General features: G+C 32.8%; 3 protein-coding genes across 3 annotated transcripts; all 3 read right to left on the minus strand.

Annotated features, from left to right (window-relative positions):
• Positions 1–3924: 3924 nt before the first annotated feature.
• LOC143615029 (TMV resistance protein N-like) lies at positions 3925–4482 on the minus strand. Its single transcript, XM_077088288.1, has one exon. The coding sequence runs from the start codon at positions 4480–4482 to the stop codon at positions 3925–3927; it is 558 nt and encodes a 185-aa protein (XP_076944403.1).
• Positions 4483–9604: 5122 nt separating this feature from the next.
• On the minus strand, positions 9605–10710 carry LOC143615037 (disease resistance protein TAO1-like). The gene is made up of 2 exons (XM_077088297.1): positions 10562–10710; positions 9605–9944 (listed from the first exon to the last, which is right to left on the minus strand). Exons 1-2 carry the CDS (start codon positions 10708–10710, stop codon positions 9605–9607), a joined length of 489 nt encoding a protein of 162 aa, XP_076944412.1.
• A 209-nt stretch (positions 10711–10919) lies between these two features.
• LOC143615048 (toll/interleukin-1 receptor-like protein) lies at positions 10920–11324 on the minus strand. Its single transcript, XM_077088303.1, has one exon. It carries the CDS (start codon positions 11322–11324, stop codon positions 10920–10922), a length of 405 nt encoding a protein of 134 aa, XP_076944418.1.
• Positions 11325–20463: the final 9139 nt, after the last annotated feature.

A 20463-nucleotide genomic window follows, 5' to 3' on the forward strand; every position in this document is an offset into this window, starting at 1 on the left:
TCATAAGCTAATCTTTCATTTTAACTAACTTCTCAATACTTAAAGCTTGATGTTACAACATATATATAATATACACTCCTCGTTTACCTTCGGTCTTTCATTTCTCCGATCTCGACCGGTTGAAATGTCGGGCTAGTAAGGCAAGGTTACATGGAGGACTTTGTAGTCCTTGTTTATATATTTAACAAATCTAACCATATAACTTGTTTATACTTGCTTAAATTTTGCATATTTTAGTTTATTGTTCATATTTGTCAAATTCCATGGTATTGGGTATGTGGTGACTAGCCTCGGTTTCATCCCGAGTTGAGAACCGAACCAAAAACCGAACTTTCGTTTAAAAGCTTTATTGCTAACTTTTTGAATGTAAAACTTAAGTATTATTATTTATAAGTTATTTTACAAGTTCCATGGTAATTGGGTATGTGGTAACCATCCTCGGTCTTATTCCGAGTCAAGGACCGAACCAAAAACCGAACTAAACTGAGTTCACTCGCTTAAGACACACAAGTGTGTTTTTAGCCACCAAAACTCATATTTTTCTTCAAGATTATATTTTAAATCAATTTTAGTTAATTTCTAAACATACTTGGCATGTCGGTAACCAACTTGATCTTATAACAAGTTCGGACCGATAAAGTCGTATACTCGCTTAACGAACGTTAAGGTTCTTCACAATAGAACTACATACTTAGTTAAGTCTATTTTGATTTTTATAGGGTTATCTCATAACATTATTATTTTGGGAAGTTAACTTTGAGCTTGGTCAATTATCAAGTCTCGAACCGACAAACCCGAACACTCGTTTAAACCTCGTTTTGGTATTCTTATAACCAAGGGTTTTGCAATATTGCAATTTAACCCACATTATTACATAACATAGGTTGAGTAAAAAAAACAAAAAAGAAAAACATGAATAGAATGCCGAGACCCGGTTTCGAGTAAACTTATTTTACAAAACTCGTTACTTTAATTTCTCAATTATATACATTTTAAATCCTAAACTTTATTTATTTACTTTATTTGTCATGTATTTTATTTAAACCCTTCCAAGACTACATACTAACACAAGACCTGTTTAATATAGGTCTTGCTCGTTAAACCGATCTCTCCGACTATTCACGACACTATCTTTCAAGTTATTTGTTAAAGTGAGTACTTTTTCATCCCCCGTTTTTCATCTTTCGTTTTGGGGGTGGCATTGCATACTTATTCAAATTCAAATGATTTATACTTGAGTCTTAAACTACAACACTTATTGAATATGTTTACTTAAATAAATGTTCGATTTGGTGTTATATGCTTTACATGATTATGTGCAAATTCTTGAATGCTAAGACGGGTAGCCTCATGAAAGTATGATCATACGTTTATTCCGAGTATATATGGTATCCCCATATAGAAATGTGTCGTCCATGTATTCTTATTGACGATTTCATTATTGTCGTCAATGTATTCTTATTGACGGTTCGTCAATGTATTCTTATTGACGGAATTTTTATCTAAATTGTTGCTATTATTTATTGTTTTCATATACTAGTTGTGGATTTCATACTATATACTTATTATCCAAAATTATGAAAATTGCTCACCAACCTTTGTGTTGACAAACCCTATTTTATGCAATGTTACAGGTTTGATGTTAGCTTGATTGGATTACTTGAAGAAACTTATCATCTTGGCTTTAGGATATTAGAAAATGAAAGAACAAGTTATTTGTTTATCTATCTATTTGGCATTTTGTATGAACAATTGTTGTGTTATTTATGATAATATGGATTTAAATGAGTTGTTTAAATATTGTAACTTTATAGTGTCGTTATGCAATGAGCAATCATATCGCGCCTCGACGTTCCCGCCTTCATTGGTCGGGGTGTGACACCACCCCTCCTAGTTTTGTTGTTGATCAACCAAGATCACACATCTTTTTGTTAGTTGTTCGAAGTTGCCTTTAATACTCTTTAGCTGATTACATCCAATCAAACTTATTTAAACGAGATTGATGCATTGCTCTTCAACTGTTGAAGGTAGGACTTCTATCCCACTATAATCCAAAGAGAGATATTGCATGCAGTTCATAGTGCGCTGGATCTTTGGGAACCTTGAAAGTAGAGAGCATCTGGAGAGTATAAGAGTCTGTAATGCTGGCATTCACATCGTTGGAAACTTTGAAACCTTTTCACAACCATCCAAATTCACGTAAACAAGCCTTTCGTGATTTCCTATTGTTGGATGAATCTCGTGCAAATTGATACAACCAGATGCTACAAATCTTTCAAGATTTGGAAGTCCACCGAAATCAGGCGTCCTTATTAGGTTTTTGGAACCATGGAGATCTAGCACTTTCAATCTTGGTAAATGCTGTAGCATTCCGGAAATCACAAGTCAAATTTGCCAACAAATAAATAGCATAAAATTCACGAGAGATGGGACACCATAGCATACATACATTATAATTATGATAATCCATATATATGAAGGTTGCGTAGGAAGATTATTCTATATATCTTTAGTTTTGTTTTACGAGAGGTTATTGGATTTAAATACTTTCAACTTTCATCGTTGGCCGGAACTGCTCCCAACTAACGAAATGCTTACCATTAATTCCAACTTTCATCTTATTTCTTCCGGCACTAACCGTAAACTTAGTTTTTTTATGATGTGACATTCTTTTCAAATAGCTTGGGAGCGCCACAAGAAAATAAGATGAAAGTTAGGAGTGACAGTAAGCATTTCGCTAGTTGAAGTGGTCTTGGCCAATATTTGAAAGTTGAAAGTATTTAAATTCAAAGACTCTTTACAAAGTAAATAAGATGTGTAAATATTATAAGAAAACTAATTAACATCATAGTTAACATAAAAAAAATTAACATCATAGATAAAAAAAAAACTAACATTATAAATAAAATCAAAAACTATACTTTGTAAATCATATCATTTTTAAAATGAAAATACCATTTTACATTATATGTATGGTCTTTTATTATATCAAAATAGAAGGCAGATACTCAGAAAGACAACAAGTTGCACTTTTTATTTTGATTGTAAGTAGTATCAAATATAATTAGAATCCACCTATTGCACAAATTAGAGTTTACCATATAATTGCCATCCCACTGTTCTTCATGCAAGCTGTTTCTTAGTATCAAACTTAAAAGCATATTTGGTTGAAAACTTGTTGGAAACGATCTTGCGGGATAATTTTCCCAAGAAATCCACCGCAACTCATTTGAAAGAAATAGAGGATCTTCAACTACTTCTTTGACCGTTTGTTGGCGCACATTAAGCAACCGCAGAGTCTTCATGTTTCCAACAACTTTGAGAAGATTTGGTGGAGCGTCGGTATACGGAGCATATAATGCTTGTATGTTGTTATCCTGCAACAGAGAAAGTGAATTACGTTAGGAATAATATTAGACTAGAAGAGTACTCAATTGTAATTATTTATTAGAAACCTTTTTGTAGCCCTTTTAATTTATATTTGGAACAAAGTTGCCTTTTAACATCTTTCAACACAGTACCGATTAACCTTTTCATTGGGCTTTAATAAAAAATAAAAATAAATAAGAACCATATTTTGGTTCATACTATGTGTTTTGCTCATTTGTCCAAAAATTCCATTTTAGACTAAAAACGGTTATTGGAGCTAAACCACACATGTCAAAAATAATAATTTATATCAAAATTTACTTTCATGCCAAAGCAAATATAGTATTACCACTGTTGTGTGGATAGCACAAACGTCCGCAACATCGCTACTCCGCCAAGCTCTACTATACGTTTGAGGATGCATAGGGTGTTCCCCTCTAACAATATAGTGAGCCATTTCTTCTATCAAGGCATGCATACTAAACTTTCCATTTGTGATATATAGTTATTAGGGACTTTCGAACCAACTCGTTTATCCCTACAATAGGGTCAAGATCATGAATTGCTTTCAAGTAGTAGCATCATTGGTGAATCTACAAGTTTACCAAGAAAGAAACACGCAATATCTAATAATAATTCTTTCTCGGAATTTTGAAGACCATCATAACTTATTTTGAGCTTATCCATTATTCCAAGCTTTGGGGTATATTTCAACTGAACCAACACACTCCCATATATCATTTCCTTCTTATACAGGAAAGAACCCAAAACTTTAAGTGCTAATGGAAGCCTATTTGAATAAGAAATGGCATCTTGTGTATGATAAGCTTCTACCAATGAGCCCGAGGGCCTCCATGTACTTTTGTCAACAAGTTTATGTCCCCCGTATGCATGCCTTTCAAAAAGTTGAACAGCCTCCTCATGCGACAATAAGGTCACATTATAGAACATGTCAACCTTATTTGATGGAAACTGCGAATCTCTACTTGCGACTATTATTCGGCTTCCCTTACCGAACGAGCCACATGAGCCAACTAGAGCCTCCATTTGGTCAAAGTCAATGATGTCATCAAGAACAATTAGAACCTTTTTGTTCCATAACATCATTCGCATCATATGTTCCTTCTTCGTCACTAGGTACGAGCACTTGTTTCTTCAAAATAGTTGATAAAATATTCTCTTGCAGCATTTTCAACCCATACTTGCTTGATTCCTCCCGAATATTTTCAACAAAGCATCGACCTTCAAAATGACGAGATGTTTCCATATAAACACAAGATGCAATTGTTGTCTTGCCAGAACCCCGTCTCCCCCCCCCCCCCCCCCTACTACAACAATGCGCACATCATCTGACCCAATTTCTAGTTTTGATGTCAAACTTTGCATGCGAGGCTCTATTCCAATGAAGTCTTCCTTAGACTTTGAAATTAATGAATGTAATTCATATGAAAGTGAATTAACAATTCTCTTGATGCGCCCGCTCTCATGCCTGTACACATCATATGCATAAGGATAATTAGAGTACGTGTATCACATGGTCAATATGCACAGCTTTTTCTAAGGTTGCATTCAACGGAATAAGTTAATCGGTACTGTGTTGAAATGGTAGTAATAGCTTATAAAACTATAAAAGCAATCAAAAGGGTATAGGTCTGAGGTCCAAGAGGTCCAAAGAGGTATATAATTGAAAGTTAAACTAATTGATCAAGAATAAGAGTGTATATAATCATATTAATAGGTTACCATAGAGTGGGTTTCAATCTTGACCATCCGATGTAAATCCAAGATTGAATATTAACCGTCTGATAAGGACATCCAAGATTGAATATTAACCGTCTAATAAGGATCAAGATTGAATATTAACCGTTTGATAAGGATTAGAAAACAATTACTTTTTTATCACATGTCACATAAAGAGGAGGTTGAGGACGGTTCCATCAGGGTTTTAGGCGGTTACCCTTCCCACTTCGTTCACTTGAGTTTTTCATCCTTTTTTTATTATTAAAAATATTGATTAACATTTTGATCTCTTAGGGGTACTGTTCTTTTTTATTATTCAATGCTTATTAACAACATTATGTCTTTTTTGTCACAGAGGATGAGATTGATGTGGTTTGGTTTTGGCTAAAGAAAGGTGAACCACATGAATGCCAGTATGCTCCGATATTTTGTGGTGAGTGTAACTTAATTTTTAAGGCAATTATTTCTTTCATTACTTTGGGTGATTTAAATCAAATTATTATAATTCATATATATTGAATTTACTTTTATAGTATCCATCAGTTATCATCATCAAATATTAGAAGTTATATATTCATTTGGTTAATAAAATATAAATAGGTGTTCGTCTCTAGAACTAATCTGGATTGATCAAATTTGACAACCATATTTTCTGTTGGAACCTTCCTTGGTTTTAAATTGCACGCATATTGCGCTGATGCGTTGTTGCAATGGTAATAACATATTTATTAAACACGAGTTCTTTTTAATCTCAGTAATAACATATTTATTTTTCTAAAATATTTATAGATGTACATGTTTAACTTTTTTTTATTAAGAACATGAGTCACCCATATATTAAAATACTTTATATTGGCATTGTTTATACCAAATTTGTCCATGAACATGCCAAATGACGAAAACACCCTTCAAAAGTCTTGAGAAACTATAACACCATTGCATCCGGTCTTTTTCTTTTTTTTGGAAATCAATACTAAGTAAACGAATGCAATCTTTTGGTTTAGTAATTAGTAACTACTACATGGTTAGCTAAAATTGACACCAAATAATTAAGGGCATATTTTTTTAGCTTAAATGTATCCTATTTAATCTACTAATTAGCCACTAGATGCGGTACTATATTTTAGATGAGAAGGTCATTTATGTCAGATCACTTCTTGGTTTTGTATAAAATCATGCAGGTTTGATAAATCCAGTGATCTGGGCTCCCGGGACGACTCGTGGTGCTTCATTTTATTCTGCAGCTGATGTTTATGTTTTAAATTCTCGATTGTAAAATTTTTTTATCTATACCTTAATACAGTTTATATGCCGTTTGCTTAGAGATTATTTGTTTTTATCACATCATTATTTTCATAATGAAAAAAAAAAGAAAATCAAAAGTGTTTTAGCTTAAACATGTCAAATATGAAACTTTGGCTCCAAAGTGAAAGGGCTGATAGCTCACCTGAAATATAGATTTGTGGTTCATGCAAGCCTGTAGCCCGCGTGCCATTGTTGGATTTTACAATGTAATTCCTAGAAAAAAGTCAAGGCAGTGCCAATGGATTATTCAGGTTAACTATATAATACCTACATTTTGTATTGTCTTTCACTTATAGTATGGGCAAACTGGGTATTTTAACCAAAATTTCTATGATATGCAGGACTGTGGTTATAGAAAACAATGTTTATTTGCCGAACAAAGAGGCAAACGCTCCGGTTATTTTATAGTTCCGAGGACTTGAAACATATTAAATGGATAGCCGAGAGAGAAGGTATATTTGACTTGCTTTTTAGATCACTTGCACCTTCAAACTGTGGCCATTCATGGAATAAGAAAGAAATTATTTTTCTTATGCTTGGTGGAATAAAAAATTCTTAAAAATGGAACCCACTTAAGATGGTATGATGCTATTTCTTTTGTTGTCAAGATACTTGTGTTCGTTTACAATTTATCTTTAGACTTTAGGCTTAATTCAGTAATATATTTTAGAAATAATAATGTTGATTTTGCCATAATATTTGCAGTGACATTAACATGATGATGGTTGGGGAGATCCTTCTGTTGCTAAGTCACAGCTGATTAGGACTATTATAGGTTATTTCTCCTCTGCCAATTTCAACCACCTGTCGTGGTTCTTCTATATTGACAGTTGTTACGTCCGATCAAGAAACGAGTAAAACATAGTGATAAATATGAGAAATTTGAATAAACCTTATTTTTTGTTACTAACTTTTTTTGTGATCTACTTTATAGGAGAACGAATGCTGGAAACTGGTGCAATTGTTTGATAAAGCAGACAAAATGAACGATCAAGATCATGCAACAGACTCAACCATTGCAGAAACTGGCATTCATGCATCATTATATGCTAGATGCAGTGTGGTAGCATCTGCTAATCACATTCAGATAATAGTAAGTAGTTTAATGAAAATCTGATATTTTATTTCTATTTTTGTTTCAGTACAGGTCAAAGTTAGAATGACTTAGATTATATCTATAATATTTTATATATTTTTGTCATATTTGATGTGTATAAACTATAATCTTGAAAATAATGTTGTATTATTTGAAGGTGAATGTGCCAATCGGAACTATATCAAAGCTACTGTGGCAATAAGTAAGATGGTCTTAAGATTTTTTAATTGTTATTATTCATGTTACCATTTGTATCACATTTTCAAACTTCAAAATGTTTTTTTTTACATATTTTGATTGTGAGTTTGTGACTATGGCTCATGTATCTCCAATTTCAAAAAAATATCCCTCTTTCGGCTCATGTATCTCCAATTTCAAAAGTAGATGAATAAAACTCTTATGTATAAAGGTAACAAACAGGGTTGTATTAATGGAAGGTTGGTTAAGTTGGCATTTACATTGTAGGCCACAATCTAAACGATTAAATCATTAATAATCTAATGATGTTTTAATACGAGTTTCTTAAAAAGTGAACTGATTTGACCCTGTGTTATTTGAGTATACGTTCCAAGCATACTCATTTGAAGCAATCCAGTCCCTTTTTCATAATTCATAGCCCGGGTAGCCAATTTTTACGTCAATAGCTGATAATTGGTGTTTGATCATGTGATGATAAGACAAACCATTGAAATATACACCGAAGTTTATAATAATTTTTAATTAGACATACATTGATATATATAATACACATTTTATGATGTATACAATTGGGCAAGACTTAAGCATACAATTCATTCGCATACCACAAATTACATAGTGAAGCAAGAAACAAACCCAAAAGATTCCATTTAACACGTAAAAAGTACAACCATACATACTTACTGTTCCCTACTACTTCAATATCTCATAAAGACCTGCATTTTGCTCAGTCATGTTATTGAAGTAGCGTAGTCATTACATTCCTACGTTAATGTTCCCGTCCACCGGACGGGTAAAGTACTAGTTGTAATTAGTGTAAATTATGTTTTAAGCCTAATTTAGTAATTTGTATGTTTTGTAATTTGTTAAATTTGTTACCCAATAGTTGCATCTTTTGTGAAGGTATCGGTTTGAAAAAATGTCGAATATGTATAGGGCATCGATGTACTAAACTGATCACTAATCAAAGGTTCAATGATTTTGTGTTAATTTTATCTTGTGTTCTTTAGCCCTGCTTGCGGTGCGCACATATGATGTATATATGTGTGAACCCTCGGGTGGGCAAAAGTGAAATTGCACTAATTTTGACGTTATTTTACTAATCTCGTGAAAATAACGTTAAAAGTGACGGACGGTTAATCAGGCATCATGCAGTGGCGTTGATAGCTGAAAGATAAGGGTACATACACCGATCAGCTGGTGTCCCGATGATTGAGTGCTATGTGCTTTATGTCCAAGGCTTGATGCAAAACTACTATCGAGCCGGGGGTCTCACCGGAAGCAGCCTCTCTATCCCTATGGGGTAGAGGTAAGGCTGCCTACATCTTACCCTCCTCAGACCCTACCATAGCTTTGCTATTGGTGGGATATACTGAGTACGATGATGATATGATGATTTATCTTGTGTTCTTAATTCAGTTTGCTTCTTAATTGGTTCATCATGCTTTCGAAAAAGCATGTGCCTTAACATGAAGCTTTGGTTACAGGGGCGTAGCTTATGCATGTCCCCGGGATCCAAACTTCGCCAGTATTTTAATATATTCCGCAGTGTACAAGTCTGACTCTGTAATGTTTTATAGACTACGAGGATGCCATGCGGATGCCATGCATAGAACATTAAAAAATGAAGTAATTAAAATTATTGTTTATTTTATTTTATTTATTATTATTATTATTATTTTTGAACGGCAGAAATTAAAATTAATTACCAATTGTCAGTGTGCTTTAGGGACCATCCAAAATGGTTACATGCACCTTTTAGTGCTTTTCTCCATGATTCAATTTTAGCCATGTGTTCGAACCCTTGCATGTAAAATGCTTCCCCAAATTCCCCACTTTGTTCCTGCACATCTAACGAAGGCGCGTCGAAAAATATGGGCATAATGTGCATGCCTCTCATATCCACACATTCCATAATATATGAAAGTTCATCAAACACCGCGAAGACCCCGCATAGTTGTTGGTGAATATGATGACGGTAATTTTTGATTCTTCAATAGCATTCAAGGGGGATTGGCCACTAGACTTGTAAGTATCGATTCCTTGTTTAACTAGAGCAGAGTGAAGAGGATCCACGAATGTTTCGGAATCACACTCTCCCACAAAACTAAGGAAGATATCATGATTCCACCGCTGAGAAGACGGTGATGATGACAATCCATGGGAAAATAAACCTTCTGGATGCAACATTTGAAAAATTGTGTCAACAATTTTCTCTATGCACTGCAACTCACTCCTGCATATCGATTCAAATGAGTATTTTAACATATGTTCGACAAAATCAAATGAGTATTTTAACATTATATATACCAAATTTCATATATAAAATATTCAATTTTGACCAACTAGAGATTAATCGAAGTCTGCTTGGTCGAGTACTGGCTAGCTATTAATCGGAGATTATACAGCACGTCGATATGTTGCCTGCCATAGCCTATAGTGACGACATATCTTCGCTGTAGGTATCACTGTTTTCGTCTTATCAGACAAGATTTCTTGTAACGTGGTAGATTATTCTTCTAATTATTGTTCTTGATTCTTAATTTCTAAATTATAGATTTATAAATGTATTGGATTTTCTTATAGCACAATATGCTCGAAATCTTTCTCATTCACATAAAATGTTAAAAAAACCAAAAAAAGTTTGTATCAAGTAAAATATATAGTTAAACTTTAGCTCGTAAGCATAAAGGTACTTCTCAGCTCGCTCTGATAAAAAAATGTGACAATATTAGAAATTTCATTTTCTAATGAATTTTTAATACAACAAAAGTAAGAAAACGTGACAGTATTAGAAATTTCATTTTCTAATGTATTTTCAATATAACAAAAGTAAGAAAGTAAAATATATACCCAAATTGATTGACGCTCCATCCAGAAATGTAAGCAGCCTCGCAAAGTGCTCTTGTCCATAATTCAACTTTGTTGTTGTTCTCAACATTATCTGTTTCAAATGCTTCTGTGTATTTCCGTTTTTGGTGTCGTAGTTCAGAGGGTTCCATGTCATAGAATATGTATCAACTTAACCTGTTTCATCCTTGGATCAATTTACAAGCATTAAAAAGCAAATCTTGTATTATGGTAGCATAATATGTATCAACTTTTATATATAAAGTGTTTGGTGGTCACATCACATCATAATAATTTAGTTGGAGTGAATCTTGACTAACATATTCGCATGGTCTTCCGTGGTTTCCGCTGCATGCTATTTTCACTTTTGATGCTTTTTGTGTGTTGAGCAATCAATCAACGCACCACCTCTTGTCACACGTACTTTCCCACTTGCACGTACGTATTCTTCAAATTCAGAGGGTTCCATGTCATAGAATATGGGCAGAACGGTTTGCCCTCTCTCTTTCTTGCATTTCAAAATACATGCAAGTTCATCCAAACACCACGAAGAGTGAACATATTTCTTTGAGAATACGATGACCGCAATCTTTGATATTTCGAGTGCCTCCAACCGAGCAAGTGTTTGATCGTCCTTGTAAGTGGAGATTCCTCTTTCTACAAGAGCCTTGTAGAGGTGATCGACATAGGATTTGCTAATGTCTTCTGTAAAACTGAGAAAAACATCATGGGATTGAGAAGAAGAAGTTGTTGATGAAGAAGCCATCCTTCTTTTCTTTTGGAATTAGTAAAACCTAACTCTCACATTAAGTAATTCGTGACCCCTATATCTCTCCATAATTCGGTTTCCTCAAGAACCCTAATCCCCATCACTAACATACATCCTAAAGGGGAACTCGACCAAGCTGACTATCATATCGTCTACATCCTTCTCCGGGCGGTTACTACTTCCCCTACTGTAACAGGTATGTTTTACTTAAGGGTTTATCATAACATTCATGTTTTCTATTACATACGTGAATAACTGATCAACATGTGGTATCAGAGCGATGATGATTAATCAGTTCTTTATGTTTTCCCTAAATCTGGATCTGAACCGGAAAACATGAAACTAAAATCTGATAAACCCGAATTCTGTTTTCTTATTTTATTATCATTAAATTCTTATGAACTTATTGAAATCTGGTTATATATAAACTGTTTAAAAACAATGTTATAACCAATTTCACATTAAAAACCTATTAAAAACTTTATGGTTTTTCAGTGGTGTTCTTCGTGTTCATCATGAGTTTTTCGAACTTTATGGTTTTTCGGTGGTGTTCTTCGTGTTCATCATGAGTTTTTCGAAAAATATTACATATTTTGGTTAAAATTCGGATTATGATTGTGTTTTTCCTAAAATAATTGAATAAACAAATCTTCAAAGATTTTAAATTTTGAATAATTATGGAATCTATAAATTTCAAAATTAAAACGAAATCTTGAAGATAAAATTAATCTCTAAAGAATTTGAACCAAAATATGTTTACCCTAAATAATTTGATTTGGGTACCACCGAAATCTTGGTTAAAACCGAGAACTCATAATTTTTGATATCTCATTAAAACCGAAAACCCAAATAAAACCGAAAACTCATGTGTTAACAGAGAACTCATAATTTCCGAGATCTCATAAAACCGAAAACACAATAAAAACCGAAAACTCATGTGTTAACAGAGAACTCATAATTTCCGAGATCTCATAAAACCGAAAACACAATAAAAACCGAAAACTCAAGTGTTAACAGAGAACTCATAATTTCCGAGATCTCATAAAACCGAAAACACGAAAAATGTTTTGTAAGACACTTAAAATATAAAAATATATTGATTAATTTTACAAAACATAGAAAGGCTTAAACTTGAATAAATTGCTGATGTAAACTTCTGCCCAAAGGTGATGCATTACATCGAACATATCATTTAAGTCTTAATACAAGACGTGTTAGTTTCGCTTAACATGATTTAAATGTATCGCTTCTGCCCAAAGGTGATGAGTTACATTCAAATAAAGCAAAACTAACTCGTGCATAATTAAAATGGTTGTCTCACTTCTGCCCAAAGGTGATGTGTTACAATTGTTTTGCACATATACTTAAATAAATTTTAATTCTGCCAAAGGTGATTTATTTTTTATTTAAGTAGAACTTTTAATTTAAGTTGTCTATTAGTTTGATGTTAATAATAGACATATCACATCTTCAACAAAATATAATGATCCTCACAATTAAATCTAATGATCATTTTAATTAATCTATCTTACTTTGAATATCCCATTACATTACTCACTATAATTTTCTTCCTAGAAACTACTCTCATTCAAATCATCCACTCTAATTTCAAACCCAATATGTTTTGCCTCATAAAGAGTTTAATTAACTTTTAGCTCTTCTCATTTTTATTATTTCTCAAGACATGACCATCAAATTGCTCCTTTTTAATAATAGTAATAAAGAAGAAACCTAGAGCATAATAAACGAGATGAGTCAAACACAATGTCTCTTATGATAATTAATAAACTCATGCTATCAAATAGAGTTATTCTAGATTTAGTTTTCCCTAAAACTAATCTAATATCTAGAAAATAATCAAAATAACTCCTAAGATGCATGGATTTCTTCTAAATTCTAACTATAAGGTTAAATGGCATTATTGAATACATCATAATGTAGAATATCATGACATGACCCATAAAATTCAGGGCTTACACATGAAAATAAGTATAATTTTTCTAGTACGTTATACACTAAATTTTTCAATGGTACAATTTGATGCCTTAAGAATCAACTATAACACTCAGAAGTATCAAAGGAAAATGAGTGTGTTGATTAGCAACATATGTACAAGAAAAGAAATATCTAGTACTGGAAAATAAGATGTTATTCAACTCACCACCACTAAAACCTAAAAGAGGACAATTCTAAGGTTCATAGACAAAATACAAGTATAACTTCTAGTTTTAAGTTCTCTAAAGAGAAGCCTCACTGCATATATATACCATTTTACTAGGCATAAGCAACGAGATTTTTCATAATTTAAAAGAACTGTTAGCTAAAATTAGTAGTCACATATTCATGATATTTAAATCTGCTAATTCTATATTCCAATTAATACATGATATGTTGATTTTAGTTCTTTATATGTTTCCTTACCAAAAATCAACAAATAACTAACATCAGTGCTGGTGACAAAATTAAATGTTCAAGTTATCATAAACCATAACAAACTGTTCTAGTTATGCTTTAGAATACCTTATAAATTCTGGTGTTTAATCAGAATTTAGTATCAATACTTAAGCTACGTTATGACAGTTGTGAGGTTTGCATAGCCAACATAAAGTCACTCTTACATTAAACTCTCATATTATTTGTTATCGATATTTGGATTGAAATTTTTTAGAACTAGATGATACTATATACTTTCACAACTTTTGTTATCCTGAAAATTAAAATTTTAACAAAAGATAAATGAGATCAATAAAAGTCATCCATTGAAACCAAAATTTCATGAGAAATCATGACATGGTTGATGAGGATGATTTTTCATATAATCTCATTCTAAGTGATTTTAAAATCATGTGTTAAATACCATAACAATAATACTAGGCTTAAGGAATAAGCATGGGTCCACCAAAAGTTATATTTCACTGACATTCGTAGAACTTATTCCAAATGGAATATTCAGACATAAGTTGTCATTTAACGACTATTTACTTGTATCTAATCTGACTTCTATGGTCCACGGTCTTAAAGAGATCCATTCATATATACTTAACATGCTTCCTTCTAAATATGTCCCTAAGTTTCTTATGACATATGGACGTTAAGGAAATCAAACCAAGTCTAGTATATGAATGAAATGTTCCTACGTCACGTACATCATTGAAACTTCTCATGTAGCTTTCAAAGAGATTCGAAGATCAGTGGGAGCATTAAGTGTCTTAATCATAACTTGTAAGATTTGCAAGAGGTGGGGGGTGAAAACTTGATATTAGCTAAATTACACCTCTTGTACAAGACATTGCTCCAACAGAAAATTGTTTCATCATAACTTATCTCCTTAGAATTCAACAATACTCTTACAAAAGTTTCATTGATACTTAAATATGGGCATAATCAGATTTCTTATCATAACTAAAGTAATCCTCAAAAGAAGAGAAACTACAACGACTAGTTTCTCCATTAGAATCTATTGGTCTTTAAACATTGACCCTAAGCATGCTAATTTCCTAAAGGTTTCTAAGGTCAGTGGGAGCAGTAAAAGTCCTTAAAATGACTTATCAGAAGTACAAGAGGCGGGGGGAAAAGAGTCATTAAATTTTACTCCAAATTTAACTCCGATTACACCTCTTGTACACTATACTGCATCAACTCTTATACACTTAGAATCCTGAAAATGATAGCAACCTAAACAAGAGCTAATCCATAAAAACTGAAACTTCTAATAAACCCAATAATTAACTCAGGAGGTCATCTTGGTTTTAAAAACCTACTAACTTTGATGATTATATAACCTCCTTAACTAAAGTTGAAATGGATGATGAAAAGTTTACTGATCCTACATTTTCTAATTAAACCATTAATATCAATCAATCTTCTGAATGGAATAAAACTCTTATTAGATATATAAATTAAATTCTATAAGTCAGAATAACGTTTGAGATTTTGTTGAATCACCTAAGAGTGTTCATAACTAAACTAAATCCTAATACAAATGTTAAGACACTAAAAAGCACGATTGATTATTAAAGGTTATATTCAAGAGGGAATAAATCATCAAAGAATCTTTCCCATATTACAAAAGATTTCTTTGAGGATCATCATTGTTGTTCAAGTAGCTTATAATATTTAAGAGCTACATTACATGAACATTTAAACAACTTTTCCTAACAATTGGCTTGCATATTTACATGTTCATAAAGCAACTTGAAGTTCTAAACTGAAGGTCAAATAACACTTAGTCTGTAAGTCAATATATTCCATTTATGGGTTAATGCAAACATTAGAAATGTGATGAAACCTTTATACAATAATTTCCATCAACAACTAAGTGGATCAATGTACCTACCTCAAGATGAGTGGGAGCAACTAAAAACAAACTTGTCCTTATATAGATGACATTCTTTTGACAAACATATGTTACATAAGTCTAAGTATTGTTTGTACATACTTTGATACGATAAATCTCAAGAGATATCTCTTACGTGATAGATATCATAATATACTGAGATAGACCCGAAGGGACATTATTTTTGTTCTATAAGTATTAACTTAAAGGGTCCTTGTGCATGTAACACACAATAACTCTCTCCTTTAGAGGATAATAGGATCACTGAGATTATTTCCTTATGCTTCATTAAGTAGAAGCCTTATATAGGTACAAGTCTATACTCGTTCAGATATTACTTAAATTGCAACACACTAGATATGTCTAGATTAATGTGAAGCATCTAAAAGAGTATTAAAATATATTTAAAAGGAAACGAGGGACTACAATTTAAAAGAATAAGTGAGAATTCAAACCGGTTAATTACTCTAAACTTCGTCATATTCAAAAAAAAATAAGAAAATGTAATTTTGGGATATATTTTCTATCTCATGGAGGAGTCATAATAAACTGATAACAACAATATAAATTTTAATGACATAATATGTTGATTAAATCTCAACGTAATTGTCAATAAATGTTGTTGAAAATTTATCATTGGACTCATAAGTTTATTAACTCCATATAAATTATGTATTGAAGACTTATTGTGATAAAGTCAGCTACCATGTTTTCTCAAACAGTGACAGTTCGAGAGGTGTTGCATTAAATTTCGATATGAAATAAATTATTCGTTTATGAACGAATTTGAGGAAACTAAATTCTCATATCGAATGCATTCATGATATGCTTAAGGATCCTATAACTAAAGGTCTATTACCCATAAGTCTTATGAAAGCGCTTATAATAAAGACGGGATTATTTATGACCATGTATAACAGTATATCGTTATATGAATGACCAATTATTATTGACTAATTATTAATTTTCCTCATCAGTTTTGATTTTGTATGTCTCTTAATATGTTCTGCATGTGTAATGACATATAGACAAATTAATATACAAATCAAATATTTGAAGGGCTTACTTATAAAATTTTGATCATAACTACTTAGGTTTTAAACAAGGACTACAGTATGATTAATGGGGGTCTTGAGTTGATGTTCAATTCAATGACTGTATTTCTCTGCTCCAGTTTGAGTTTAAAGCTAAAATGAGTGTTAAAATCTGCAGACTAATCTAATACTCATAATAAATGATTATTTGGCCAAGTGAGAGAATGTAAGAATAAATATATGGATATATATATTTATGTGTGGCCATCATTATCATTTATATAATAATAGATCAAAATTAATTAAATCATACCTTATTAATAATTAGCTAGGTAATTGTTGATGGACCATATTACCATTACTTGCTAATTAAGGGTTTCTCCTTGGGTGTATATAAATATATGGAAGAGATTAATTAACATCATAATAAGAAAAACCTAACTCTCACATTAAGTAATCCGTGACCCATATATCTCTTCATAATTCGGTTTCCTCAAGAACCCTAATCCCCATCACTAACATATATCCTAAAGAGGAACTCGACCAAGCTGACTATCATGTCGTCTACATCCTTCTTCGGGCGATTACTACTTCCCTTACTGTAACATGTATGTTTTACTTAAGGGTTTATCATAACATTCATGTTTTCTATTACATACGTGAAGAACTGATCAACAGCCTCGCAAAGTGCTCTTGTCCATAATTCAACTTTGTTGTTGTTCTCAACATTATCTGTTTCAAATGCTTCTGTGTATTTCCGTTTTTGGTGTCGTAGTTCAGAGGGTTCCATGTCATAGAATATGTATCAACTTAACCTGTTTCATCCTTGGATCAATTTACAAGCATTAAAAAGCAAATCTTGTATTATGGTAGCATAATATGTATCAACTTTTATATATAAAGTGTTTGGTGGTCACATCATAATAATTTAGTTGGAGTGAATCTTGACTAACCAACCGACCGAAAGTTAGTACAAAAACCAACCAACCGACCGAAAGTTAGTACAAAAACCGACTACGTAACCAAACCGATGACCAATTTCACGGTTTTAAACTAAACCATAAACTATTAGAGGTCTCTCAACATGCTGTATATAGTATACTAGTAATTTAGGGTATGTGCAAAATACTAAATTGATTAAATGATGAATACGTAGGTGCAAGTGGGAGAGTATGTGTGACACGAGGTGGTGCATTGATTGATTGCTCAACACACGAAAAGCACAAAAAACATCAAAAGTGAAAATAACATGCAGCGACGTTAGACCATGCGAATATGTTAGTCAAGATTCACTCCAACTAAATTATTATGATGTGACCACCACACACTTTATATATAAAAGTTGATGCATATTATGTTACCATAATACAAGACTTGCTTTTTAATGGTTGTAAATTGATCCAAGGATGAAACAGGTTAAGTGAAAAACAAATCTAGACAAGGCTATATGCGTAATGGACAGACGTGACACAGCCATGAATCTGATAGGGTGATTTGGACGCATGGGTTGGGCGAACAACAAGCGTGGGAGGCTGGTGATGGTGTTTGCATGTTTAGTTCATTTCATTGGCCATTCATAATAGAATAAATTCGACCTGTATGGCGTCGACTTGATGTTACTTTCGCACATTTTTAATAAAGCCATATCTATCTAATGTGTCGGTAAAAGATGGAGACGTACCAAATACACCATCTGCGGCCATGCCTATAATTACTTTGAATATCAATAATATATCCTTAAGAACGAAAGTTGTTCTAATACACGGAAATCACTAATTAAATAGACATGAGCCAATTTGCAAACGTTAAATAAGGTTTAGTTTATATCGCCCACAAGTAAACGGGCTAGCCAAGGGTGGCTCGTGAGAAAGCGAAAACAAGTTAGGACTTTATGGCCAAAATTAATTAAGGCCCCCAAGTCTAAAAAACCTTATGTATAAATATATTATAATGGGTAAAGTAAACTTAAAGTAATGTATTGGCGTTGTGGTAAGCTTATGAGTTCAAAACTTTTAATAAGCAAATTTTTTTTCTTAATGGTTGTCATAAAAATGCCCAAAATCTTATTTTGATTTAGGCCTTCACATTCGTTAAGCCGACCCTAGGACTAGCTAGTGATGGATAATTTCATAGGTTTGTATCATAAATAATTGAGAATCTAGTCGTATCTATTATTATCTTAGACTAGTCCACAGGCTAGGATGTCAAATCCCCTAATACGCCCTATACGCGGCGTATTAGGGGGTGTTGGGGGCGTCCCCAGCACAACCCTATATTTAGGTTTACCTCGGTTAATAAATAAACCGGTTGAGACACCGAGGGCTAACGAACTGAGCTAAGTGACACAACGAGACAAACGACCAGCGGTGGCGGTGCACGATGGCAACGGCAGCGGCAGTGGTGACTGGTGCGACGGAGGCAGCGGGCTGCAGCGGCGGTAGCAGGCAGGCGCGGTAGCAGGCGGCAGTGGCTATCCGATGGCTTGGGGTAGGATGAAGAAAGATTAGCCACTTGTGTTTAGTTATTAGGGTTAATATATATCATATATTATATAACCACCAATTAGGTTAAACTAATCATAACTAGTTAAAACCCAACGGGCCATCAAGTCCATCTCTAACTCCAAAGCCCACTCCATGTTATTTTGTCTCATTAAAGTGTTCATCCCGGTTAACTAACTTAAGTGACTGATTTGTTCGTTACCCTACGGTGTAACTCTCACGGGTCATAACCCGGTTGACCGCATTGACTTACCCGAACCGGTCCATAAATCCAACAACCACTTGTAAAGATCGGTTTGCAAACACATAAACTATGGAAAAAGTAAAGAACACAAGAATATAACATGGTTTGATCTAAGCTAAGATACTTGCAAGTGTTCTACGTAGAATAGAAATGATTTTCTCATATCGTATATTGGCCAAGTAGTTAGTGTTCTGTTTAAAAGTAATTTCTTTCAAACAAGGTATCCAATGTGATAAATACCATGCAATAGAGGCCGACATAATGATTTTCTCTTTTGGTATCTTGTCACTTTAACTTTTTCTCGTATCGTGGCTTGGAATTGCCTCTCAATCTTTACATGCTCAATAATTCATCATATTTATAATTTTTATTTTAAAGAAAAGGAAAATAACATGGTTATAGGGTGTTCGAGATGAGTGCTACTAGTGATTAACAGGTTTTACCGTAGTTGATGATATTAATGATAAGTACCAAGATATGTACTAACTACTAAGTGCCAATTGAATAATTAACATTATACAAACTGTTAGTATATCACTAAACTTAAAATTATCAATTGCCTGCTAGTATAAACTGTTTGTATAAACTATTAATATTCATAACATGATAAAACATGTTGACATATTATACATCATACAACATAGTATATGTTTATATATAATTGGCTTTTTCTTGGTATTTTAGAGTCACCTAAATAACTATTTTCAACTTTCATTCATCAACAAGTATGAAAGGCAGAGAAAGCAATTTTGAAAGAGAAGAAAAATGGACCTGGGTGTACTTTGCAAGACGCTTAGACCTGCATGGGTCTCATGCCTTGATTTGAAGGTACAGATGTACAACTGTAATATTGTATTAGTCAAAATCGATACTACATAAAAATAATTTAAATTTGTTTATACGTTTGTAATTAAAATGATAGTTACCATTGCCAAACCATAGAAAGATCATTAATAAAGGTATCTTCCGTTTCTCCACTGCAACAAAACAAAAACCATACATAAAAATAATTTAAATTCGT

Source organism: Bidens hawaiensis, unplaced genomic scaffold (assembly GCF_021521415.1).
Source record: "Bidens hawaiensis isolate Kalapana, Puna unplaced genomic scaffold, B.hawaiensis_p1.1 tig00002306_1, whole genome shotgun sequence".
NCBI classification, from domain to species: Eukaryota; Viridiplantae; Streptophyta; class Magnoliopsida; order Asterales; family Asteraceae; genus Bidens; species Bidens hawaiensis.